This window comes from Engraulis encrasicolus, chromosome 6 (genome assembly GCF_034702125.1).
Source record: "Engraulis encrasicolus isolate BLACKSEA-1 chromosome 6, IST_EnEncr_1.0, whole genome shotgun sequence".
In the NCBI taxonomy this organism is placed as follows: Eukaryota; Metazoa; Chordata; class Actinopteri; order Clupeiformes; family Engraulidae; genus Engraulis; species Engraulis encrasicolus.
In genome coordinates, this window is record NC_085862.1 from 44,833,838 (window position 1) to 44,861,149 (window position 27,312).

At 41.6% G+C, this 27,312-nt stretch overlaps 1 protein-coding gene across 1 annotated transcript; it reads left to right on the plus strand.

Annotated features, from left to right (window-relative positions):
- Window positions 1-917: 917 nt before the first annotated feature.
- Window positions 918-19,678, plus strand: LOC134451347 (vitellogenin-like). Its single transcript, XM_063201744.1, has 34 exons — window positions 918-982; window positions 1,300-1,320; window positions 1,441-1,592; window positions 2,008-2,259; window positions 2,346-2,507; window positions 2,608-2,756; window positions 2,871-3,021; window positions 3,225-3,382; window positions 5,987-6,152; window positions 6,480-6,605; window positions 6,724-6,942; window positions 7,277-7,494; window positions 8,002-8,099; window positions 8,362-8,486; window positions 8,609-8,710; window positions 8,919-9,038; window positions 9,273-9,459; window positions 9,597-9,690; window positions 10,057-10,242; window positions 13,389-13,533; window positions 13,999-14,215; window positions 14,518-14,777; window positions 15,144-15,176; window positions 15,293-15,355; window positions 15,506-15,712; window positions 15,924-16,066; window positions 16,400-16,538; window positions 16,949-17,114; window positions 17,566-17,749; window positions 17,875-17,969; window positions 18,155-18,249; window positions 18,345-18,510; window positions 19,147-19,308; window positions 19,507-19,678. The coding sequence occupies exons 1-34, from the start codon at window positions 943-945 to the stop codon at window positions 19,608-19,610; spliced, it is 4,905 nt and encodes a 1,634-aa protein (XP_063057814.1). The 5' UTR covers window positions 918-942; the 3' UTR covers window positions 19,611-19,678.
- The last annotated feature ends 7,634 nt before the right edge of the window (window positions 19,679-27,312 follow it).

A 27,312-nucleotide genomic window follows, 5' to 3' on the forward strand; every position in this document is an offset into this window, starting at 1 on the left:
TATTTTACCCATGTTATGGCAGTTGCCTACATGTACTGTAGGAAGTACACGTTTGGAAGTTTAGCCTTACTATCCTAGAACTTGAAGAAAGGGGTGTTGCAGAATCACATTGCTATAAATCCAATGTTTGCACATGTCTGACTCTCCCTTTGCCAACAGCAAAAGCCAGGGTAACCTGACCTGGGAACAAGTCCAGGCGTTATGCCCTAAAGCAGGGGTAGACAAGTTTTTTCTGACAAGGGCATCGTGGGCCGGCCATTGCCATGGTTTTCAACTGGTTAAAAATTTGTTTCTATTTTTTTCTATTATATTAAAAATAAATGTTATTTAATATAGGCCTACATTCAATTGACTTAATGTAATTTGATTTTAGTTTAAAACAATAATTTGTTCTGATGATAATGATGTACTGATAATATGCAAACTGCTGCATCTCCTGGCATTTCTCTCATGAAAAGGGCGACTTGCCTTAGCAACCTGCCATCACTAATGTATACAATTGCCAGTTGTTTATTGTTTATTTTTATAACGTGTTTCATTAGTTGAAGATTGCAAGCTATCAATGCAAGATTTGGCCGCGGGGCCGCTAATTGCCTACTCCTTCCCTAGGGATGCTGTACCAACAGATTCTGGTGGTCACATCGGAGTTGTGAAAAAACGGCACATATTGAGGCACAAGCGCAAAACATGAATAATATGTGTTTATTTCGATGAGTTGTGAGAAAGTGCATTATAAAAAAACAGGACAGCTATTCCATTTTTCTGGACAGACCATAATAACCAGAGACAACCCAGGCAAAATGTGTGGCAGCACTAGGTGGTCATGACATCAGTCTAGTTAATGATGAACAGAGAGACTGTGTGCATAGATGAGATTCGCCATACAGTATATAAAAGGGTCTCCCATCCTGGTCTGCCCTGAGCTCCTGGCATCCCTGAAACATGAGGTTACTTGTGCTTGCCCTGGCCATAGCCTTCGTGGGTAAGTCTGAGTCTTCCAGTTTCACAAAGGGAAGGTTGTAACGCTGATAATCAGATTCTTCTATGATACTTCAAGGCCTGTGTGCTGGAATTTAGAATAGAATAGAATATCTTTCATTTGTCATTGTAACGTGTACAACGAAATTGAGCATTCCTTGTTGATTGAGTTGGATTAAAAACTGTTCTTCAGTCTATTTGTCCTGGTTTTCATAGATATATATCTACTGCCAGGCAGCAGCAGTTCAAACAGGTTGTGGCCTTAAAGAAAGCAAAAAAAAAAAAACTAATTTGTAAATGTTTTTTATTTGTTTCATATAGCTGGTCAGCATGTAAACATTGGTAAGTTACAATATCAAATTGAACATGAAATATAGAGACACTTTTTTGTTGTATGTAGCCCATATGTTTGTTGTTGCACTGCCCGCATGAAAATTGCAATTGCCTTTATTTTCCTCACAGCTCCTGAGTTTGCCGCCTCCAAGACCTACACCTACAAGTATGAGGCACTGCTCCTGGGCGGCCTTCCTGTGGAAGGACTGGCCAGAGCAGGACTGAAAGTCAGCAGCAAAGTTCTCATCAGTGCTGTGGCTGACAACATCTTCCTGCTGAAGGTACAGTAATCTGGGTTTACTAGTATATCTATTAGAAAGCTATGATTGTCTATAGTTTTATCACTAGCTTACTTTAAAGGTCATAAAAAAGGTTGCCTTTGCTTTAGACAACGTCACTTTTTTGGACATTACATTTGTGCTGCTTGTTTGTGCACATATCTAACCCATTTTGTGGCATTTACCTACTGTAAGAAGTACACGTTTGCAAGTTTAGCCTAGCCATGTCACTTTGTATAAGATGATGGAGATCACTTTAGACATCTGTTGTGGGCTAGAGTGATTCTAAATTGCTCAGTTCTCCTTATAGGCTGAACTAGAGGTTATGTCCTTTGTGTGCAGGGACCAGAATTAGGTTTCAACTCATGTGTCATTCTTCCTGAAATCTTTACCTATGGTGCCGCGTATGTGTTTCCAGCTTGCAGATCCTGAGATCTTCGAGTATAGCGGTGTGTGGCCCAAGGATCCCTTTGTCCCAGCCACTAAGCTCACCTCAGCTCTGGCTTCTCAGCTCTTGATCCCCATCAAGTTTGAGTACACCAATGGTGTGGTTGGTAATGTCTTTGCACCTGCTGAAGTGTCTGCTACAGTGCTGAATATCCACAGAGGTATCCTGAACATCCTTCAGCTCAACCTGAAGAAAACCCAGAATGTTTATGAGCTGCAAGAGGTCAGCAATCAAAACATCCTCAAGAATCATATTGTTTTTTTTGTGGTTCTACCATGACACTGAAATGTTGTATCTTTAACCTGAAGGCTGGAGCCCAGGGAGTGTGCAAGACCCACTACCTCATCAACGAGGATGTCAAGGCTCAGCACATTATTGTCACCAAGTCCAAGGACCTCACCAACTGTCAGGAGAGGATCATCAAGGACCTGGGCCTGGCTTACCTGGAAACATGCCCCGAATGTCAGCTGGTAAGCGATAGAGGTCATTTAGATTGTAGTATGGTTGTAAATTAGCAGCTAGGTTAGTGTTTTTCACACTCACTGAATCTGTGTCCTCTGAACCACACAGAAGTCAAAGAGCATGTCTGGAGCTGCCACCTACAGTTACATCGTCAAGCCAAGTGCCACTGGTTCTTTGATCACTGAGGCCACAGTGAGGGAGCTTCACCAGGTCACACCTATTGCTGAGATGGGCGGAGTTGCCCAGATGGAGGCCAAGTAAGAGCTTTGAATTACTGAATAAGATTGTAATCTTTAAAACTACCTATAGAGCTACAACGTCTTATGTACAGTGCAATTGTTTAAATTATTACATTGCTCTCTGCATAACAGGCAAAGCCTGAGATTCCTTCAGTTCGAGAGGACACCAATTGTCCAGGCTAATGTTGAGTATGCGCTCCGTGGATCTATCAAGTATGAGTTTGCCACTGAAATCCTCCAGACTCCCATCCAGCTCCTCAGAATCAGCAACCCACTCTCTCAGGTAAGGCAATGTGCTTTTAAAAAAATAACAACCAAAAAACGCTTATAAACATATAATTATCTTGTATAGAAGACTCTTTGTTCTATGGTTTTGTTAATCACAGAGGCCCAATGGTTCCACACAGTAGGAAATTCCACAACAATTTTTTTCTAAAAAATAATTTGTCACTTTTGTCTTTTTGTCAATTTGTCATTTTCTCTCAGGCTGTGGAGATTCTGCACCATCTGGTTGCCAACAATGTCGTTAAGGTCCATGAGGATGCTCCTCTGAAGTTCATCCAGCTGATCCAGGTCTTGCGTGTGGCCACCTTCGAGAACATCGAGGCCATCTGGACTCAGTACCATGCCAAACCCGAGTACAGGTATGACAGTATGTTGATGTAAATGTTAAGTTCCATTTGCATTACTCTTCACAACGAGGGCATTTTTCCCTCAATCTGGACACTCTTGAAGGCTGTTAGCTCCATATTGCTGTTTTTCACAAACTTAAATTAAACTGCAATCCGGCAGAAAGTGAGGTTGGATGTGTGAAGGACTGTGATCATATACTATACTATGTGCAGACATTGACATTAAGTTATTTGGTAACACTTCAAAATAAGGGGCCATAATTAACAGTAAAGTAGCTACAACCTAATACTTAAGTAAGGGTTAATAATCATTATTTAATGCCACATTAGACACATATTAATTGTTATTAATGCATATGTTGAACATTAGTAAGCAGTTACTTAACTATTAGATAACTATTACCTTGTGTTACAAGTTAATAGCATATTATTATTTAACTAATAGATAAGTAAGGGCACAGTTAATAGTTAAGTAGCTATCAGGTCATACTTAACTAAGGACCAAAATTAACACTTACTTAATACAAAAGCAAGGCATAACTAATGGTTAATTAATACATAAATATTGGGTTTTGGGACCCTTATATTAGAGTTGGCTGAGGATAACTAATGGTTAATTAATAGATAGATATTGATATTTGGGACCCTTATATTAGAGTTGGCTGCGGATAACTAATGGTTAATTAATCGATAGATATTGGTGTTTGGGACCCTTATAATAGAGTTGGCTGAGCATACCTAATAGTTAAGTAATTAATCTACTGTGACATCTAGTTTTCACTCGTTCAAATCACTGTAATAGTGGCAACAGGAGCCATTATATAGCAAGGATTGGACGTACACTTCTCAATGATGGTGGGATGATGAGATGTAATTTTTTCATGTACCACTTATTAAATTTAATGGTAAAAACCCTACAATAAATGCAGAACATTATGAAGAGTAACAGTTTTGAAGCGAAACTAAACCATTCCTTTGTGATAATTAGGTTAATGTTTGAGAATATTAGCTCCAAGAAGAGCAGTGCATGATGGGTACGCAATCTATAGACAACAATAATTCGGTATTATTTAATCATTAGATATGCCTTACTTTTGTATTAAGTAAGTGTTAATTAAGGTCCTTAGTTAAGTATGACCTAATAGCTACTTAACTATTAACTGTACCCTTATTTATCTATTAGTTAAATAATTATATGCTATTAACTTGAGACACATGGTAAGGGATCATATATATAATTATAATTAACATAATTAACAGCAAATTAGCTATAACCTAATATTTTAGTAACAGTTAATAATCACTACTTAATGCCACATTAGACACATATAAACTGTTATTAATTCACATGTTAAACATTAGTAAGCAGTTACTTAACTATTAGATAACTATTATCATGTGTCTCAAGTTCATAGCATATAATTATTTAACTAATAGATAAGTAAGGGTACAGTTAATAGTTAAGTAGCTATTAGGTCATACTTAACTAAGAACCTTAATTAACACTTACCTAATACAAAAGTAAGGCATATCTAATGATTAAATAATACCGAATTATTGTTGTCTATTGATTGCGTACCCATCATGCACTGCTCTGCTTGGAGCTAATATTCTCAAACATTAACCTAATTATCACAAAGGAATGGTTTAGTTTAGCTTCAAAACTGTTACTCTTCATAATGTTCTGCATTTATTGTAGGGTTTTCACCATTAAATTTAATAAGTGGTACATGAAAAAATTACATCTCATCATCCCACCATCATTGAGAAGTGTACGTCCAATCCTTGCTATATAATGGCTCCTGTTGCCACTATTACAGTGATTTGAACGAGTGAAAACTAGATGTCACAGTAGATTAATTACTTAACTATTAGGTATGCTCAGCCAACTCTATTATAAGGGTCCCAAACACCAATATCTATCGATTAATTAACCATTAGTTATCCGCAGCCAACTCTAATATAAGGGTCCCAAACATCAATATCTATCTATTAATTAACCATTAGTTATCCTCAGCCAACTCTAATATAAGGGTCCCAAAACCCAATATTTATGTATTATATAACCATTAGTTATGCGTTGCTTTTGTATTAAGTAAGTGTTACTTTTGGTCCTTAGTTAAGTATGACCTGATAGCTACTTAACTATTAACTGTGCCCTTACTTATCTATTACTTAAATAATAATATGCTATTAACTTGTAACACAAGGTAATAGTTATCTAATAGTTAAGTAACTGCTTACTAATGCATTAATAACAATTAATATGTGTCTAATGTGGCATTAAGTAATGATTATTAACCCTTACTTAAGTATTATGTTGTAGCTACTTTACTGTTAATTATGGCCCCTTATTTGGAAGTGTTACCAGTTATTTTACTACATTTAGCATCAATAGTTAATGGTATCCTTGTATCTTTGTACCTTTGTTACCTTTTGATTTCCTCTTGTATTTGTTACCACAGTTTCGGTAGGATGAACAAAGTTAGCTAAGTAGCACAGTTAACAATGTAACATTTTACTGTTGTTAAAATAATTAGTGTTCCTTTATGAAAAACAGTTAGTATGCTTCTTCCAAGTACTCTTTTTCTCTTTTTTTGTGCTACATTGCTGCAGACGTTTCATTTTGGATGCCATCCCAGTTGTTGGAACTTCAGCTGCTGTGAGGTTCATCAAGGAGCAGTTTGTGGCAGGACAAATCACCATTCCCGAAACCGTTCAGATTCTTCTGGCTGCCGTGCATATGGTTCCTGCTGATCTGGAAATCATCAGACTTTTCTCTGTAAGTCGGAGCGGGCATAACTATAGATTTTAATAGAATTTGTGAGCAAAAACAAATGTCTGCTTAAATTCAGACTTTTACCAGCAAACTTCCACAAACAAATCCCACTTGCTGGGTTCTGTGTGCCCGGAGGAATGTCTTTGAGACTGAATATTGGGCAATTTAAAAAAAATCTGAAATAATGGATATAAGTGTGTAGACATTTCTGCTTTAAAATTATAGTTTTGTTCACCTTTGAGTTGTGAAGTTCATTGTGACATTGTGACAGTGATATTGAATAGATTCCTTTTAATTACAAGATTATAACTATTCTCTCCCATCATCCAGACCCTGGCTCTCCACCACAAGGTTCAGGAACAGCCTGTTCTGCGTGAGATCACCATGTTGGGTTATGGTACCATGATTGCCAAGTTCTGTGCTGCCGTTCCCACTTGCCCAGCTGAGCTCCTGAAGGTGAGCGATTTATCTCTATTTTCCATATTCTTACTTTACTTTAAGGTATCGTGAGTGTTTAATGAGCTGCAATTTCCTCCGTGCTGAAGTGCTTATTATTGTCTTCTCTACTCTGTAGCCCATCCACGACCGTGTCGCTGAAGCCATTGCCAAGGCTGACATCGCTGAAATCACTCTGTTGATCAAGGTTCTGGGTAACGCAGGTCATCCTGCCAGCCTGAAACCCATCATGAAGATCCTCCCTGGATTTGGCTCTGCCGCCGCTGCTCTTCCAGTCAGAGCACAGGTTGATGTGATTCTGGCCCTGAGGAACATCGCCAAGAGGGACCCTAAGCTTGTATGTACCTGTAATGTATCACCTCCACATTCACCCATGAGAGGTCTATCTCTGGCTTCACTGCCTGTGCGTGTGACACACCATCAGGCTGATTTATTTGGGAGTCAAAATTCTCTATAGCATTTTTTTTATAACTTCAGATAGAGGTTTAATAACAATGCAGAGAGTCCAACAGTTTAGTAAAATGTCAGTGTTAAATTCCAGTCAGTGTAATTGCAACTCTACCACGAGATGATTACTTCATATTCCATAAAGTACAATTCACACTATTTTTGAGTGGGACAAATGCAAGTTATATTGACAACCCATTTTTGTTACTGTGCTTGTGAAACAGGTCCAGCCCGTGGCCCTGCAGCTCTTTATGGACAAGACCCTGCACCCTGAGCTCAGGATGGTCTCCTGCATCGTGCTGTTCGAGACCAGGCCCGCCGTGGCTCTGGTGTCCACTCTGGCCAACGTGCTGAAGAAGGAGACCAGCATGCAGCTGGTCAGCTTTGCCTACTCCCACATGAAATTCCTGTCCAGGAGCACCACCCCAGACATGGCTGCCGTGTAAGCATTTAGCCATCAGTGTTTTAGCGTTTCACCTAAACATCATATTTACATTTGCCTACCATTCCTACACCTGTTCTGCATGTACTGTAATGTATTTTTACACATCATCACACACACCCACACGCACACACACACACACTCACACAATCAACCTGGCCTAAACCCCCCCACACACACACAAACACACACAAATCAACTACCCCCCCCCCCAGCCCCCCCCACACACACACACACACACACACACACACTCAGCAGTCCCCACTCAATAAGTGCACCCTCACATATGACTACATACCATATCGTTTGGGTGAAAGGCCAGAGATGTATCACAAAATTACGTTTTTTTAACGTTTTTCTTCTTTTTAATGAAAAAGGCTCAGAGATTCTTCTCAAATTTGTTTTCTTTATTCATGAATGTCAACATGAGTGCATTCAATCAGCAGAGTGGGATTATGTAAGTAAGAGTTGGCAATATCTTCATGAATTTAATCTGTCGTTCCTCAGTGCTGCTGCCAGCAATATTGCCATGAAGATCCTGAGCCCCAAGGTGGACAGACTGAGCTACCGCTACAGCCGTGCCGTGCACATTGACATCTACAGAAGTAAGGAAAGTTTTTTTTAATCAAATCATTTGAATCAAAACGTCACTTTGTAATACACATTTCCTTAATCATCTTATCTTTAATTTTATTTTGTTTTGTTTTTTTGGTTACCCGGGTTCGATTCCGGCCTGGGTCATTTGCCGAGCCTTCCCCATCTCTCTCACCCACTCACTTCCTTTCACCTCTCTTACTGCCTTATCAAAATAAACGCAAAAATGCCCCTTAATACAAATATTGAAATGTTGTTTTTTCACCTGCCCAGACCCCCTGATGGCCGGAGCTGCCGCTAGCGCCTTCATCATCAACGACGGTGCCACTATTCTCCCCAGAGCCATTGTGGCTAAAGCTCGTGCTTACCTTGCCGGAGCTGCCGCTGATGTTCTTGAGGTAAATATATATATTATTAAAAACAGTTTTCAGCCTGCTAGTAAGAAAACCATTTTGAGGTGTTTTCCCTATTTCTTTGGTTCATCATCATGACCTTAAATCGCCTTCTTGGTTACCTCAAGGTTGGAATCAGAACCGAGGGTCTTCAGGAGGTCATCATCAAGTCCCCTGCCCTGCACGAGAAGATCGACAGACTGCACAAGATGAAGCAAGTCATGAAGGCTGTAAGTATAGAACTTTTCTTTGCATCGGTGGCTAGATGTAAACTGTTTATGCATTGTACAACACATAGTTCTATACATACTTTTTACTTTCTTGTGTTTTTCATTCTATATTGAATTTACATAAACATAATAAAGTACATTGGCTTGTTTTTTTGCAGGGTACATGTCATATACTGTTCTAATATTGTGTTCTTCTTTTGGCTCACAGCTTAAGGAATGGAGAGCTCTGCCCCAAGGCCAGCCTTTGGCCTCCATGTACGCCAAGGTCATGGGACAAGAAATTGCATTTGTCAACATTGACAAGGCTCTTGTTGACCGCGCAGTTGAGGTACGCTATGTAAAACAATATTAAATTATTAAACTATTTAAAGAATTATTTAAACAAAAAAACAAGAAAGAAGATGAAAAGGTGAAAGTAGTAACATTGATTATTTCTTAAGTCCTAGGTTATATGTATATATTGTATATCTTACCATCCATCTGAGATGAGTTGATGATGTTGCTTGTTTTCACTTGTCTTCATATACCAACTGAAACGTTAAAAGCTTGTCTTCATCTCCAGCTTGCCCAGACCATTGATGCCAAGACCATGCTGAAGGATGCCCTGAAGGCACTGCAGACTGGCATTGCTGCCCACATTGCTAAGCCTCTGCTGGCTGCTGAGGTTCGTCGCATCTTCCCCACTGCTGTTGGTGTGCCCATGGAACTCAGTCTCTACTCTGCTGCTGTTGCTGCTGCCACCGTCAAAGGTAGGAGAACATGTTAGCCAGAGTAACACTCATTTAGTCATCAAAATCGGCCTAATTCCAATTCCACCTGATTGTTATTGTACTGTTTACTCATCAGTTGTTACAAAACAACTTCCTCTCTATCTGATAATCCACAGTTAGGGGAATCATTACCCCACCTCTGTCTGAGCCCATTGTTGCTGCTGAGCTGCTTAAGGCTGACTTCAAGCTGGAGGCTGAGGCCATCCCAAGGTACTCATACATGCAATACAATTGCTCTATGTTTCATCACAGTTGATATCAGTGTTTCAGTTAAATATTTCAGTTATGGTGGCATATTTCTCAAATATCATCTTTAACCGCATCAGTTTAACTCTTTAAACGCTCTTTTTGCACTGTAATAATAACCATATTGCCACCGAAATGATGATGGCAATGTCATAATATCTGTTACCTACAACAACTGTCTGTAATGGCCCAGCAGTGTTGTTATGATGTTGTTAAGCTTTTTCATCAAATAGCAAATAGGATCATTGGTTGTCCCATCTGCATGAAAAGGCTACATAACAAGTGACTTCTGATGAGCTAACCAGTGTTTAATTGATCCACCCCCCTCAGCATCTCCGCACATACCTTTGTTGTGATGGGAGTCAACACCGCCTTCATCCAGGCCGCAGTCATGGCCCGTGCCAGAGGTTCCACCGTGGTGCCCGCTAAGATTGCCATCAGAGCTGATATCCCCAAGCTGAACTTCAAGGTCGAGGCTCTGCCCATGGAGGTGCCCGAGAACATTGCAGCCGTGCGGTAAGAATATTACTACCATCGATGTGCAAGTCTGCCGACATGAAAATCATTACACAGTAATAAATATACCAGTGTTAATATAACTTTTAAAGAGTTGAAGTTATCTCAGTTTTGGATAACATTTGGTCCCACTCAAAAATAGTGTTACGTTACTCTTTGGCCACAGTGTAACATATTCAGAGTTAATAGTGTCTGTAATAGAGTAATTTGACCTTCCACAGTGTTGTAAATACTCTATCTGCGGCGAGACACTAAAGGTGAATAGGCTAAAAAAAATAACTTGCAGATATCACCATGAAACTTTTCCAGTGGATTACTCATACATATAGGAGAAAAAAATGTATTGGAAGTTTTCTGAAATCTTATATTTAAATATGGTAATTAGGCTATGTTTAATTAATTATGCGCTAATTTGCATATATATTCAAAAGTGTAAAACTTGACCATGTGGGAAAGAGCTAGACTCAAAATTCTTTTTTCATTGTGTTATTACAGCTGTTTAAAAGATTTTGTCACAGGGGTTCATGGATATCTCATTTTGTTTCCCAGAAAATCTTAAATAATTGCTATTAGCCCTGAAAATGTGATTTTTCGCCTCATTTTAAGAGGAAAAGTCCTATAAATCAGGCTTAGAATGATATAACAACAAAATCCTGTGACAGAATCTTCCATATACAGTCAGGAATAGGACTGGAAAGTTTGGTGTATGTCAGTCATACAGAAGTGGAGTTTTAGGCCTTTGAGTGTGAGGAAAAACCTCATTTTTGAGAAAATGGCCGTTAAAGATTTGTATGGCAAAAATCCATAGATTTCTGGTAAAAGCCACAACGTACATAAAAAATGGCATTAGGATGAATGTAGGATGAATATATGCATGTATTACACTAAAACTGATAACTCTATTGCATTTAAAACAGTGAATATTTTTTTATTTTATCATTAATGGTATCAACAGTGCCATCATCAGTGATCTGGCTTTCGAGGTTGCAATCCTGTACCCCTATTTTTTCCAGCCATTCACTACACCAATTTTGGAGTGAAATAATCTATTTCTAGGCCATATTTGTGCACTTGAAGCATACTATTTCACTTACCAACTGGTGAAGTGAATGGCTGGTCCCTCCAATTTGCATATAGCCTACCAATATGTTAGAATAGGGCCCTAACAGGCCTCAGAAACTGCCAGGTTAAAAATCACAAACTGTGGAGTAGGTCCATGGATGTTATAGCATCAGAGGTTCATGTTGACCTCTCTAAACATGTATTACTGGCCATAATATTTCCAAAAGATCACACAAAAGGGTCCTATAATATTGAAATGAATAGGCAGCTGAAATTTATATAGCTCATCTAGGCCTACTTGAACAGAACAGCTATAGGCCTATCGCTACAACAATAGCCGCACAGTCTGGTATAGGCCTACTTATTTGTGACAGCAAGGAGTTATAAACCATGTTTTATTTTTAATCATGATTAGGCCTATGGTTTTAGTAGGCCTATAGGCCCTAGGCCTAATTATTATTTAGTTTTTTGGTTATGTTAAGGTTGGCTTAAGCTTCGGCCTAGGGACAAACAGAATGTTTCCTGCTAGGCTACCCCTTAAAGATAGGATTATTTTACTAATACTTGTAATGGTGTAATGGTCTCTAGATGCCAGTGATTGGCAACAGCCCACATGATAGGCTACAACTAAATTGGGACACTTCTGTTTGTTCATGAAAGGGCCTTCTCTGCCTGTGGCACACCACCTGGGCCAATGAAAAAAAGCTCTACTTTTGTTTGTTTCTTTGTTTTTACTTTCACTTAAAATATATAGCAGGGTGTATTTTTATTGCCCATGCTTATTTTTCATATATCCACTGCAGGCTACTGACTTTGGGAAGTGAGCATGTTGCAGGATGACAAGCAGCCTCTCTGCTTTGCAAATGTGTGGTGGTCAACTACCTCATCCAAAGATAGTCTGTTTACACAAGCCCCTTTCCATAATGTTTGAAGGAAGTAATCTTTTCTGTGCCAATGGAGTCAATTATAGACTAATGATCAATATCCATCAACTTAAGAAATACTGGTCTATTGGAAGAAAAATATCACAGAGTTAGTCGCCAGGCTGGTTTCACCTCGGAACCTCGGCGTTTTACCTGTGCACTTCACTCGAAAACAAGATACAAGAGTGGTTTATTAGGCTATGTGTGAGTCAATTGTGAGCTACATCGCACAACACGTTAAATAAAACAGTACAATGAGTACCAATTCGTTGATTATTCAATTCAAACGCGCACTGACAGAGATTTCGTTGTGGTGCAGGAGGAGAGGGTAACCTAACTGTAGGCAACGCATTGCAAACGCGAGCCCAATGAATGCCGACAGCGTACCGAATAATTCACTTTAAAACATATATTGTCGTTTGCTTTATTGTTTTTCCTCCGTGCTTTCTATTACATGTAAGCACGGGCTTCTTGTCATTTTCGATTCGTCTTGAAGAAGTGGAGACACGAAGTGCCCCGTTGGATACTTCTCACTCCAAAATAATCCACTGCAGCCGAGAGTGACACGTGACTGATTAGAACCAATCACAGTGCCGAATCTCCTATTCCGGCCAATCGGATTTCGTTTCAACCTTCTCTTCCTGTTTTTTTCGCCTTGTCTAAATCAATGATTGGTGGTTGACACAGCGGAAATATCCTTATTTGGAATACATGACTATATGCGGGAAGACTCAAGCTTTCCAACGAGACCTCGGAAGGCATATAAAACCCAACGGTTGCAAATAAACACTGTGCGTAACAAGAGGAAAAACACAACAAATCAACCTAAAAATCACAAGCGCAAGTCTACCAAATGTAATAAAATAACTATCTAATACTGTTTTTTAGACGTTTTCTTCACACCAGTGTGAAAGACAACAAGTTAAGGATGCAAACTAGCCCAAAATCTCAGATTTGATCAGGGCATGAAAAAACGATGATTTCACCTGCCGTGTCTCGCCTTAATATAAGTTTATTCTGAAACCTTGACACCCCCTTTTTTTACGGAGTAAAATCTTCATGAAATCCACTGAAATAGATCACAATAGCATAGCACAGCATAACAAAATAACATGCCATGGTAATGCCATTCATTCTTTGTTTGTGACTTGATCTTGGCAGCCTGGAGACCCTTGCCATTGCCAGAAACATTGAGGATCTGTCCAGTGAGAGAATCACCCCCATGGTACCCGTGATTGTTGCAACTGAGCAGCTTTCCAAGGAGATCTTCACCTCCAAGATGACTGCTTCATTCGCTAACAGCATGGTAGGGACTTACTGCATTTGTGTTTTCCTTTCTACTTTTATAATGCTATACACCTTCACGTTATCTCACTTCACCATTACGTTACATTATCTTTAGCGCAGGCTTATATCCAAAGCAACTTACAAAAAACTAAACTAAAACTAAAGTCATTGTCAACAGCAGATTATTATTAAGCCATTTTTAAAACAACACAATTTTATTTAGCAAAATTATATTGTGCCTCTGATCACTATCTCAGACTCTTTGGTTTGTATTTTATATATACCGGTATGTATATATTTTGGGCTTTTTATGCCTTTATTTTGACAGGACAGTAAGAGAGGGACAGGAAATTAGCAGGGAAAGAGACACGGAAGGCTCGTCAGATATCCTCAGGCCAGAATCGAGCCTGGGTTGCTGGTGTAGTCTGGTGCTGAGCCGATTTGTATTTTTTAACATGTCCCTGCTCCTACTCTGGTGTTTCAGGCCCAGTCCTCTGAAGTGATCTACTCCGACCTGTCCTCTGAAGTGCCCCCTCAGCTCAAGGCCGGCTCCCCCATCCACAAGACCTACTGCCTGCCCGCCCCCATCCTGGGTCTGAAGGGATGCGCTGAGCTCATGTCCACCAACTCTGCTCTCATCAGGACACAGCCTCTGCTCAACCTTCTTGGACAGCACGCAGCCGTGCTTGCTGTGAGACCCGGTGAGGAACCATACTATTCTTATTGGCTTTGGTCGTTTGCCTATGTCTGTGCCTGTTGGATATTTGGTGCTTTTTTGAAAGTTCGAGACAGTGTAAACTTAGCACTGAGCTCACATAGAACATTCAACATAGTGCCAAATAATACCAACCAGTGTTTGGTTGTGGAAAGCTGTGAAAATAAACACATATATTAGTAGTACAATGCAAATAGATTCATATGATATCAGACATATCAGAAGCCAGACAGATATCAGAAAGACAAATATCGAGAAGTCTTGACAACGTTCCTGTTTCATCTCTAGCCGACGGCCCAGCCATCGAGAGACTGGAGGTCGAGGTCCAGGTCGGACCCTTGGCCGCCGAGAAGATCCTGAAGGCTCTGCCAGCCCTCCAGCAAGACCTCCCCGAGGGCAGGAACATCCTGCTGAGGCTGAGGAACATCCTGCAGAACGGCCTGAGGAACCGCACCAGCTCCAGCTCCTCCTCCAGCAGCAGGCTCAGCTCCTCCGTCTCCTCCAGCAGCTCCAGCTCCAGCGCCATGTCCCTCAGACGCTCCTCCCAGGTAAGCTAAGCTACGCTAAGCTAAGCTGCTGCCAAAAACCTTTTCTTTTTTCTTTTCCTTACTTTTATGTGTCAGGACAGCGCACACTAATGAAAATACAGTATACATACAGTACATACATTACATTCATACGTGTAAATTTGCCAGATTATAGCACAATGGCTAATTTCAATCTGGTATTCAAAATAACTAAAGCAACGCAAATTAAAGCAAAGTACAATAATATATGTAATATTATGTGTATGTTATCTATTAAATATGTATAATATTAACTGCCTTCAGAGGGGCTCCTGACAGTGGTAGACCCAAACATTGCTATTGCTAGATAGTCCAAATAAATCTGTGCTTTATCTGTGTTTCCAACAGGAAATCAAGTTCAGGAAGAACCATGTGCACCTGGTAAGTAAATACCCTCTCAATTAGTTCTTTCAGCAGCATGTCCTCTTTGATCATGTAAATAGCTGTAAAATGGCTGTACTGTACATTTATTCTATACTTTTGTCTTCACCTTATAGCACAGAACCAGCACAGACGTAAGTAGGAGCAGTGCAGCCAGCTTCGAGAACATCTTCAAGCAGGTGAACAGGAATTTATTTCTCCCTTTTCTTCTTTTATGTCTCCAAAAATGAGCAAAAATATGCCCTGTATTGATATATTGCTATCAAACTCTTTTGTGTTTATCCCAAAGTGTGTAGATGTATTAATGGTATGTGCATCTTTACAATTAGAATGAGTACCTGGGCAATGCCGTGAAACCTCTTGTGGTGGCCACCTTCCGTGCCGTGAGAGCCGACCACAAGCTTCTGGGCTACCAGGTTGCCGCCTACCTTGACAAGACCAACTGGAGGCTCCAGACCATCCTCGTTGCTCTGGCTGAGACAGACAACTTCAAGCTGTGTGCTGATGGTGTTATCCTGAGCAAGCACAAAGTCATGGTTTGTCACCCCTTGTTTCCCCTCATCACTGTGGTTTTGAAATGAAATCAATAATAATACTCATACTACTAATACTTAATGTATTATTATCATAGTTGTACTACTTGTATACTTAATTTTTCTATTAATATACTTTTAATGATAATCAAACATTGTGAAATTTGCAATTATTTGCAATAATGAACTTATATGAGGACTTTTGTGTCTTCAGTCCAAGATCGCATGGGGAGCTGAGTGCCAGGAGTTTGCCGTCATCTTGAAGGGTGAGACCGGACAGATTGGCACTGCTCCCGCTATCCGCGCCGCTGTGGACTGGGTGAAGATCCCCGCCATTGTCATCACCTACGCCAAGAAGTACGTATGTTGTGATGCAGAGAGACTCAAAGACTAATAACACAAGCACAGAATTGGCAACCTGGCCAAATATATGGCCAATGCTGCAGGGGACTTTTATTTACATCCATATCACATGTGGCGATATAAAGGATTCTAAGTTTGATACAGTTATTCTATTCCCCATAGCGGTCTAGAGAACAATTTTTGTTGTGATCTAGCCATTAATGGCAGAATTATTGACATTTGACACATCAATTTGGTGGACAACCAGATGCGGTCATACTGTGAACCAGATAAAGAATTAGATATTGCCCTATAACTAATGTATCTAACTGTTTTGTATCTGTTAAGGCTGGCTGAGTACATCCCTGGAGTGGCTCTGACCAACGGAATCACCGTCACCAAAGCCAAGAATGCTGAAAAGGAGATTGAACTGTCTGTTTCTGTGCCAACTAATAAGGCTCTCGACTTTGTTGCAAAGGCACCCACAGTAAGTTCTTGTGCTCGTCCCCGAGTCTACAGTAGTCTAGTGTTTCTCAACAGGGGCTCTACAGATCCCCAGAGGGCGTTGGGGAGCCCTAGGAGGGCATTAAGAAAGAGGTAGCTGAGAGCGGGCGGTGCTTAATTGCCATTGGGGGGGGCATTAGTCCATTTTATTTTTTAATACTAAAGGAGCGTTGGTAGACTTGTGATGAGATGCAGAAGATGAAGTGCAGACATTCTTATTCTGGGTTGAGTTAAGTTTAATCTCTTAGTTTAATTGAATCAAGGGTTGAGAGACTTAACAACAACATATACTTGTATTAGTTAGCTGTCAGACTATTCTCCTTATGTTACTTTTTATGTTGCTTACCTTTTACATAGTTTGTCATTATGTGGTGCATTTTCCTTTTCCTGTAGATGACACTGTCCAAATTGGTGCCCCTGCCTTATGCTGTGCCTCTCACTGAAGAGGATCTTAAGGCTTTAGTCAAGAAGTACTTGGCAGAGATTACTGAGAGATACCCAGAGATTCCAAAAGAACTTGTTGAAGATCTGAAACACCTTTTGGCTGATGCAACTTCTGGTAAGTACTTTTCACACCTGGTCCCTTTCAGCCATTGAAGAGAACTCAGAGCAGTGACTCATCATTTTCTACATATGTGAACAGTACCGAACACTTACCCGGACACATCCGCGGAGATCTTTGTCAGCATGGTCTCAGGAGAGTTTGCTAAATAATAGCCTGTTCTTTTTGTAATACACACACAATGTGAACAAAAACAGAACTGAGATCTACTTCTGACTAGTATTTTTTTGGTCCAGAGGAATGAGTCTGGTAAACTTTAAGACAATATGTGAAAATGCCCTAGGATCAATCATTACAATGTCATATTATGACCAAATTCTTTGAACATGTTCAGTTTCTTGAGCTGTTGACAGTTTAAAAGGTTACGTCTACTATGTCATGTTGTTGTCATTCATTTACAACAATGTCAGTTTTGCGAAAGCTTACAGTATGTCTCCATTGTTCCCAGCTCAGTGCACCATGTTCCGTGAAACCCTCACCACCTTCAACAACAGGAAGTACAGGAATGAGATGCCAAACTCCTGCTACCAGGTGTTGGCTCAGGACTGCACCGAGGAGCTGAAATTCATCGTCCTCCTGAAGAAGGATGAACTCTCTGAACAGAAGCACTTGAACGTCAAGCTGTCTGACATGTAAGTGTTGCTGCCAACAGTGAAACTTCACTTCACTACTTCTGGCTTTCTCCTGTCTCTGGGTGCACTTGTGTGCTTGTTGTGTTGCTGATCATTTGCATAAAATGGTTTCCTTTTCATAACAGTGACATCGATCTGTACCCCGTGGGCAATGACATTCTCCTGAAGGTTAACGGAATCGAGGTTCCTGTGTCCAGCCTTCCCTACCAGCACCCAACAGGTCTGTCTAGTCTCCTCTGTTTCTGTGTTTGTAAAATAAATTTAGTTGCAGAACTCCTTTAATGTTGGTGGAAGACTCCCCACAGCTGCAGTTAATCATCAAACAAATATTTTTAAAACATCCTACTTCCTTCTTTCTTTCATTCATCTGATCGCTCATTTGTTTTTCGTCTTTATTTTTCACAGAATCCATCCTGATCAAGCAGAGAGCTGATGGTCTGGCCCTGTTTGCACCAAGACTGGGTCTTCAGGAGGTGTACCTGAACAAAGACAGCTGGAAGGTGAGTCCAATGTTACACTGTGCCATGCTGTGCTGTAGTGGACACCATCATATTATTGAGAGCATCTGGCTGAGTAAAAAAACTGTCTCCACCAGGTGAACGTAGCAGACTGGATGAAGGGCCAGGTTTGCGGTCTCTGTGGCAAGGCTGACGGAGAGATCAGACAGGAATACTCCACACCAAGTGGCTACGTGTCACAAAGCTCTGTCAGCTTCGCCCACTCCTGGGTGCTTTCTGCCGAGAGCTGCCGCGACAGCAACCGTAAGAAAATGAGCCAAGTATATATATATGGATGGGTGGCGGTGGGAGGCACACATATATGGGGGATGAATAGGTAGAGAGTAACATAAATTTATGCAAAATGTCTTGATAGTTAACCCATTGATGCCTGATGTTGCGTTTTGCAACATTGGCCCTGGCACCTGGAGCTGCATTACTCAACATTCAGGCACATGAGATTTGAGACAACTTTATTAAAAATGTCTGTTTGTTTGAGATGAATGAACACATTCTAATGAAAGATGAGGGTCTTAGTGTTTAAATGCAACTTAGTGCATATTTTTATGTGCTTCAGAAGCTAAGATATTTAGGTTTTTATAGGCTGAGGGCAGCTTTTCTTGAAAAGGGCTCAGGCATTCAGCACCCTTTTTTGCAGGTGCCTTAGGCGTCAATGGGTTAAAAAAGCAACTTTTGCATTGTACGAATGCCTATGGCATAGGCCATAATACACTTATTTTTATCCAAGCTGAAATGTATTCATATCATGACTAAGCAAAATAGAATTATACAAAAAACAAGAAAATGAGCCAAGTCCATTGACATTTTCCTAGTCTTCTCACCACCTAGTTCTCCACCTGTCCAACTGAGCTGGCACGCTTTTATTTTGTACGTTTGCAGAGTGCCGCATGAAGCTTGAATCCGTGAAGCTGGAGAAGCAGATCATTGTGAATGGACAGGACTCCAAATGCTACTCTGTCGAGCCCGTGCTGCGCTGTCTGCCTGGATGCCTCCCACTGAAGACCATGCCAGTCACCGTCGCATACCACTGCCTGCCCACCCGTGAGTGTCTTTTTTGTTTCTTTCACAATTGGTTTTACAGTGTTCTATTGCTTTGGCACAAAAATCACATAAACTACTTATATGTTAAAAAGTGCATAATTTCCATTGGGAAGTGATCAGTATCTCTACCCTTTTTATTTTTTTTACGATGCAGCTTTTTTAATTGTCTATGTGTGTTGTCTCTGTCTTCTGTTTCAGATACCAGCGCTGTGGACCTGAGCAGCCTCTCTGAGAAGACCGTGGACGTGAGAGAGACAGCCGTGGCCCACATGGCTTGCCAGTGTGATGCCCAATGTGCATAAATTAGTTCACTACTATATAAAAATGTGATGTTTGTAATGTCTGTTTAGATGTGATCATTGAATCTATTAAAGGCCACATTTGAACTTATCCTTCTTCCTTTTCATTTGTAAAGGGCATATTGTAAAGGGCATATTTGTGTGTGTGTGTGTGTGTGTGTGTGTGTGTGTGTGTGTGTGTGTGTGTGTGTGTGTGTGTGTGTGTGTGTGTGTGTGTGTGTGTGTGTGTGTGTGTGTAAAAAAGTAAAAAAGACATGTATGACCATAGAGTTAAAAAGCTGGAAGAAGTTTGAAAAGTACTCTCCACAGCACAACCTGTGTTCTGTACACAAGATATGCCACATGTCTTGTAGGTCAAGTGCACCACAAAACAATATCTGAAATATTAAATGGTTTGAAAAAGAAGGGAACTGAAAACCACAGGCAACAGCAGACATGGACAAAAAACGGAAATAACAGAAGTATACAACCAGGGTAAAACAAAGCACCAATGGCAGATAACAAAACAACAAAGCTTAACATACCAATGAACAAACTAGGGTATACGCACAGCAAACAGGCAGTAGCTACCGGGCAAAAAAAAGGTCAAGGTTAACTTTATTATCCCCCATGGGTGAAACTGAAGTGGTCAACATCACACGTCTCCTCAAGACATACTATATACATATAGACACTACTAGACATACCACATTAAAATAAATAGGGAATAAAACATGTGATGAACAAGATGTACAAGAATGAAAGAAAAAAATCTGACCAAAGACATAACACAGAAAGCAAAGAACTAAACACATGATAGGGTATGTGTAAGCATGGGTAAAACACCAAAGAGAGATGATGAAAACCATGGTTAGGAAATTAAAGCAAGAAGCACAGAGCATAGGAAGACAAAAAAACAAATCAAAAACAGAACACAAACAGAGGCACTTAAAGGACCAGTTCAGTCAATTTCAATATGCTGTTGTGTTGCTCACGCTACCCTTGACTTGTCAGTATCCGGTGATGCCACATTTTTCGGCTAAGCCCTTTCCGAGATATGAGCTATTCTAATGGGGGCAGCGTTTGTTTACATTTTTTTTTTAAATTAACATAGGCCTACTCCAAATATTTTCCCAAAAGGTACCGCTGTTTGCTAGTTGTCTGCTGATGTTGTATAACCTTTCGGATGTTTTTGGGAATAAATAAAAATGTTTTTTTGAAATGTAAACAAAGCGCTGCCCCCATGACAATGACCAAGATCTCGGAAAAGGCTGAAGAAGAAAAAAAAACCTCAGGTACTGACAAGTTCAGGGTAGTGTGAGCATTACAACTGCATGTTGAAATTGACTGAACTGGTCCTTTAAAGGAGTAGTCCGGTGTGAAATGGTTTACGTTGTGTCAATATGTGATGCTGAGCGCTGACGTTTGCCTCATACCTCGCATCCAAAGGTCCCCTGCATTCCAATTATTTTTATAACAGATCGATGAAACCGATTAATAGCCTGCAGCCCTCTACAAACTGGTACACATGTTAATTTTGCTTTTGGAAAATATAACTAAAGATGGAAAAAACTTACTGATGCTAACGCAACACATTTAGCCCACAGTGCGTGCACACACACACACACACACATGCATAGAACTGTCCATTTTAAGCTTTTTACTTTGACTATCATAACATAATCAGCTGATGAAAAGGGTGGCTATTTTTCCCATTCCTAAGAGCTTTCTGCAGTTATTAAACTCAAAGTCATCGCTACCAAGGAGAAAAATGGGCAAGAAGCATAAGAAAATCTTAAGGTTTGATGTGAGAACTCTCAACCGTGGTGGAATTCTTGATTGTATGCATGATGGAAACCTTTGATGGTGTAAAACTCGTTTACATTCATTCATTTCACCATATAATGGTGCGGGTGTCTTGCAAACTGCTTTTGTTTACAAACAAAGTTTCTGTCCTGTTACTACTCTGTTTACAAAAAAAGGGGATCGGCAGATTCGGTAGTCACATGACCCATCATGTCAGCGCAAACCGTGGCAAACTGATAGAAGCTGGGGTACTTCTCTCACATCGACAACAGACCTGATATCCTCCACTGTTAAGTATGGACATTTAAACCATACAAGTTCATCATTGTCCTACAGAAATGGACAAACGAGGTCTCTCCCTTCCCTTACTGGACAGTGAGGCAAAAAAAGAAAAAAGAAAAGAAAAAGGCAAGTGCCTCTCTTTCTCTCAAAAGGAATCTGATGAGTAGGCCAAGGCCTACTTCAAATTTCAGGCTTCTATCTTTCAACTTTGAGTTTATTCATTGTCAAAGAGAGGCACCTAGTGTTGCATAGGTCTATTAACACCACCTGATTTTTTCATAACCAAAAGAAACCCCAACATATTGTTGTGGTGTTAACCAATGTTAATGTGTTAGACCTGCCAAGGGCTATACCGATTCTTACCACTAGGGGGAACCCTAGTCCCTAGGTATATAAGCCACTACACTGTACGTGTACGTCAGTTGAACAGTTGATCAGTTATGCACATAAAGCTCATGAACGTCACTCCAGTTGTCCAGTGTTTTATTCAGTGTTATTAAATCACACAACATGTGTCAGATGCGTAGTTCACGACCTGCGGACAGAGACAGCGTGAATGACCGGATCCAGTTCCAGAAGACGACGGAGGAGACAAAATCGAGTGAGGATGAGCGAGCAGAACGAGCAGGTGCAAGTCGAAGCGCCAGCGGACCGCGAGGATGCTAATCGGGAGTAGCAGTACATCCCAAGGCATCATAAGTCACAATAGTCTAGGAAACGAAAGTAAAACACGACAGAAGTTTATCATACAAACGCAGAGCGAAGCGGTCAAAACTGTATGTGTTCACCTCCGTCGGGCAACACCTGTCACCTGAACAAAGGTTCCCCCTTATATTGCTGTGACCCCAATTACAATGCAAGCGCCACCCAGTGGACGATTACGGCATGACATGAAATAAAAAGAAAACAGAAGGAAAACTGGCTCTTACACCCCGGCCCCTAATTGCAATGGTTGGGGGACAAACATGACAATTCTCATAAAAACCAGCCAGTGAAAGAAACAAACAATGAATGCAAGATCATGGGATTACCCCTGTTGACACATAATTGCTTGCCCTGTCAGACTGCTAATTTGGAGCTTCATATAGCAGGCAGAGCTTGGCAACAGGCATTGTCAGGGTAAGTTTCCAGGACTCTTGCAAGTGGCCATGAGCCGCATGGGGCAGGTCACGCAGGAGAAATGTTGCCACGTGTTGACCTTTAGCAAGAATGAGCAGGTTTTGCTTCCTCTGGCAGTGAATCTCTAATGAGTCGCCCTCCACCTCTTATGAGCACGTCCTCCAGTCGCGGGCCAAGCTTGTAGAGCACACTTTGTTTGCAAACAGTCTTCCCTGCAGATAAAGCAGCAATTTCCTCATCAAACCTTTGGCGTTGACGGAAGCGAATTATAGCAGACTCAGAGATGGACAGATCCTTGACAGTCAATCTTCCTTTGGGTTCTGTAGAATTCTGTCTGCTGCTGGCAGCATCCGGCTCCTTCCTTCTGCGAGCCCTGTACAGAAGAAGCTTCTTCAGTCTCAGAAGCCAGGCTACTGCTACTTTCAGTTTCCTCCAGTCAGAGAAGTAGGTGATAAAGTAACTGGTGCTGTCAGAGGGTGTACTCATGGTGACTGCATTCACCACAGCTTCCCTTTTGATCTCTGGGTCGTCCGGCTCGATCACAGTGTCCACCACGTCACATGGCCAGTCTTGGAAGATGCAGCAGAATTGGACCCTGTATCCATTTGCTGGTCCATTTTGTCAGAATAAACTTTCCTCTCTGACAGAGTGTGGTCAGATGCTTCACCATTGACAGAGCCTCTTTCTCAGACTCCACACTCTTAAGACATTTGTCAACATAAAAGTTCTTCTTCACCGTTGACACCACCTCTTCTGGGAAGTCAGCTTGACTTGTCATCCACAGTTTTCCTCAGAGCAAAGATGGCACAGCTCAGAGAGGAGACAGCACTGAACAGATGCACAGTCATGCGGAACACTGCTACATCTTTGATGAGGTCACTGCCAGCCCACCACAGGAAGCGCAGGCAATCTCTGTCCTCCAATGGGACTCTGACCTGGTGGTACATTGCCTGTACATCTCCCATGATAGCCACGGGATGCTGTCTGAACCTCAGGAGAACTCCAAGCAGTGTACTATTGAGGTTGGGCCCTTGCAAGAGCTGCTGATTCAGTGAGGTTCCCTGGAACGTTGCAGCACAGTCAAACACGACTTGAGTTTTTTTCTTGGGATGACGAACGCTGTGATGAGGAATGTACCATACCTTGCCGCTTCTGCCACTCAGTTGCTTGGCAGGTACTTCCTCTGCATAGCCTCTGCTCACCATCTCAGATATGTTGGCACTGTATTTCTCAAAGAGTTGCTCGTCTCTCAGGAACTTCCATTTGAAGCCTGTTATTCTTTGCTTTGCCACAGTGTAGTTATTGGGCAGACACACATCTTGTTTGAAGGGCAACTTTAGCTGGTAGTGGTTGTCTTGGAGAATCACCGACCTTTCTGCAATCTCCATGAACCTTCTATCCTCTCTTGACAACCCCATCTCCTCTGTAGCCCCTCTCATTGAAGTCATGATTGTACTGATTGGTCAGCATTTCTTCCAGCCTTGTACAGAAATCCTATTGACCGATGCAGATGTTTGGTCAGCAATTCTCATGCACTGGACCAGAAACGACCCATCCGATCGCTGTTTTCAGTGCATACGGGCCCCTCCCACAGCTGTTTATGACTTCCCAAGGCTCCAGTATCTTGGGCACATTGCAGCCAATCAGCAAGTCGATACCAGCCTCTATCTTGGGAACGTCAACTTTTGCTAGGTACCGCCACTGCACCAGGTCTCTGGTTGTTACGATGTGCTCAGTGCTTACGGGCATTTTCTTTTGTGTCAGAGTCTCTGGAAGTTCATAGAACACGTCACCATTAATGCCAGACACCTCCAAGCCAACAAGTGAGTATGACGGCACCACTCGTTCTTGTCCCATTGTTTGCAGTAGGAGCTGCGTTCTCCTTCCGGTGATGTGAAGCTTTCGCATGAGCTGCTCTGAACAAAAGGTTGCTGAGCTGCCAGGGTCTAAAAATGCATGTGTGGATTACTTTGTCGCCTTTAGCAGATTTGACTTGCACTGGAAGGATGGACAACAGACAGCGATTCCTTCCGGTCCCTGTATGTGCACATATCTCTGCAGATGGCCGTGACCCTGTAGGCCCAGCAGGTGCTGTGGATGCACTGGCCTGGACCTGTGCTGTAAGTGTACTGTTTGTTGCATCACTCCTGTCAACATGGAGAGCAGTGGGATGTGCTTGACCACATGTCTCGCAGGTCAGGCGCTGCTTGCAATTTTGGCTCATGTGCCCTGGCAGCCAAAGCACAATCTGTTTTCCTTTAGAAAGTATATTTTGTCTCTGTGCTTCATGCGCTTCAGCTGCTCACAGCAGTCGAGAGAGTGGTTTTGAGCACAACATGCACAAGTAGGGGCTGCAGCATAGCTATGCACGATGAAGTGTTCTTCGAGCCTCTGGCCTGTTCGGACTCGACAGGTGCAATGGTTGTGGCGAAACTCTTTCCTTTAGTCCTTTGCTCTGTATACTTATTTGGCCTACTGGCAGCTCTTCCTCCATTCACTGCAGGTGGTGGGTCATTATTGTTACCATACAACGGGTCAGACAACATGCTAACATGCCTTTCAATCACTTTGACCAGGTCGTCAAACAGGGCCCTGTTGCCTGTTGCTTCCAAAGTGTCATGTGCAATGGTCCTCCATCGCTCTCTGAGCTTAAATGGCAGCTTGCAAACGATTGCCCGGTTGTTACTTGGCATTTCCAGCTCCTGCATGTAGTCCAATTCTGGCATGACGTTACAGCAGCCCCTGAGGAAGAGAAAGTAGTCCTTTAGTGCAGAGACATCTTCATTTTGTATTGTAGCCCACGATAAAGCCCCCTCAATGTATGCTGTGGCGACTTTGTACTTGTTGCCAAAGTGTTGCTCTAGCAGGTGCTTTGCTGTTGTATATCCTTGGTCAGGCATCATGTGCAGTCAACTACGAACAAGCTCCCTAGGCTGCCCCCTGGTGAACTGTTCCAAGTAATACAAGCAGTCACTTTGGTTGGCCTTTTCCTCCACTCCTTGCTTGGGCCTAAGAAAAATAAAAGTTTGGTTCCGGTTGGTTGTCAGATTTGGTCATGGGTCGGTCGGAATGTTTTGGTTTTTTTTCAATTTTTTTTTTCTTTTTTTTTTATGTCCGACACCCCCAACCCCCACATGCGCCAGATTTCGTCATAAACGTTGTTTGAACAATGCCAAGGACGATAGTGGAGTGAGGCCTACAGCTAAAGTTACAATTAAATATAATAAACATTAATGAGCCAATTATACTGACCGTCACCGAAATGAGGATATGATGCGTAATAGCCTACCGTTTCTGGCAAAACTTGTCCAGCTGTCAGTTGCCTGACACTGCTATTTTAACTCCTGTAGGCCTATGTCCCGTTTACTTTTTTTGATTCCTTTCCATCATCCGTTGTAGACCATATTTTCATTGGGATGAAGGTTCTGGCTTGCAAACATTCTATTTACTCACTTTTTGTTTTACGCGAGGATGTAGACACCTAGGCGATATGAATGTTTGAATGAAGGGTGATTGAGGGGCAACATCGTCATTACCATTAAAGCATTATTGTAGGAAACTGTAGTAGTCCTAGGTCTTCATCGAACAGTCGTATGCCTATTTGTGGCGACATCATCGTTCATTTCTATTTCATTATTTGGAGGAGGTGCGGAGAGTGAGAGTGACAGGCGCCCTGCTCCTGTGCAATGGTGGAGGGACAAGCAGAGAGAGAGAGAGAGCGAGAAAATAACGGGCGCAGGCCAACGGACTTCTTGGTTAACCAAGCCTTGTGGTAAATTAAAGAATGAAGGAAAACTTGGGCAAAGCATTTCCCTTCTCTCATATTAACTTATTTTACAAGGTATTGTTACAGTGCTACTTTAGTATTGCTATAACGAGTTATGCATCTCGTCGAACATGCAGCGCGACTGAATGGAAGCCCTTTTCTAACACGACGAGACAATATCAATACATTCAATGTGTGTTGCATTTCGAGGCGGGTGGTCAGGCTGTGTCAGTGTCGGGTGAGGGCTATTAAGCTATTATTTGACAGGCATTTTCGCCAGGTTCCCAAACTATCCTACATCGTAGGCTATTAGTCTGCAAGAACGCTATGAGGCAAGTTGTTCAAAACTTACGAGCTACAACGACTACCAATTAGCATGTTGTAGCATAATAATTAGCATATAACGTGACCGAGTAGGTGCGCAACTCTGCAGTGACATTTGGGGTTTTCTAATATCAAGCCGGCGGCCCTTATGGCGCGCGCGTGTGTGTTGCTCCTATGTGGATAGTCATGCGATGCAAATTCAGTAACTTGCAGGCAGGTAGAAAGTGAGAGATGGCGAGTTATAGGAATTGAGAAACGTGTTGTGTCTTGTCTATATGAACAACCGTCCACACAACATCGATATTCTTTTGAGGATTCCAAAAACTCCCCAAAAAATTTTTGGGTCGCACAAAAAATGATAGGGTCGGTCGGCAACCGGAACCAAAACATTATTTTTTCTAGGCCTTGAATGCACGCATGAATGAAATG

Coding starts and splice junctions, on each gene's coding strand:
- LOC134451347 (XM_063201744.1), top strand. CDS start 943: ATGAGGTTACTTGTGCTTGCCCTGGCCATAGCCTTCGTGG. Junction 2,757..2,870: donor GTTGCCCAGATGGAGGCCAA/GTAAGAGCTTTG, acceptor TCTGCATAACAG/GCAAAGCCTGAGATTCCTTC. Junction 6,606..6,723: donor GCCCAGCTGAGCTCCTGAAG/GTGAGCGATTTA, acceptor TCTACTCTGTAG/CCCATCCACGACCGTGTCGC.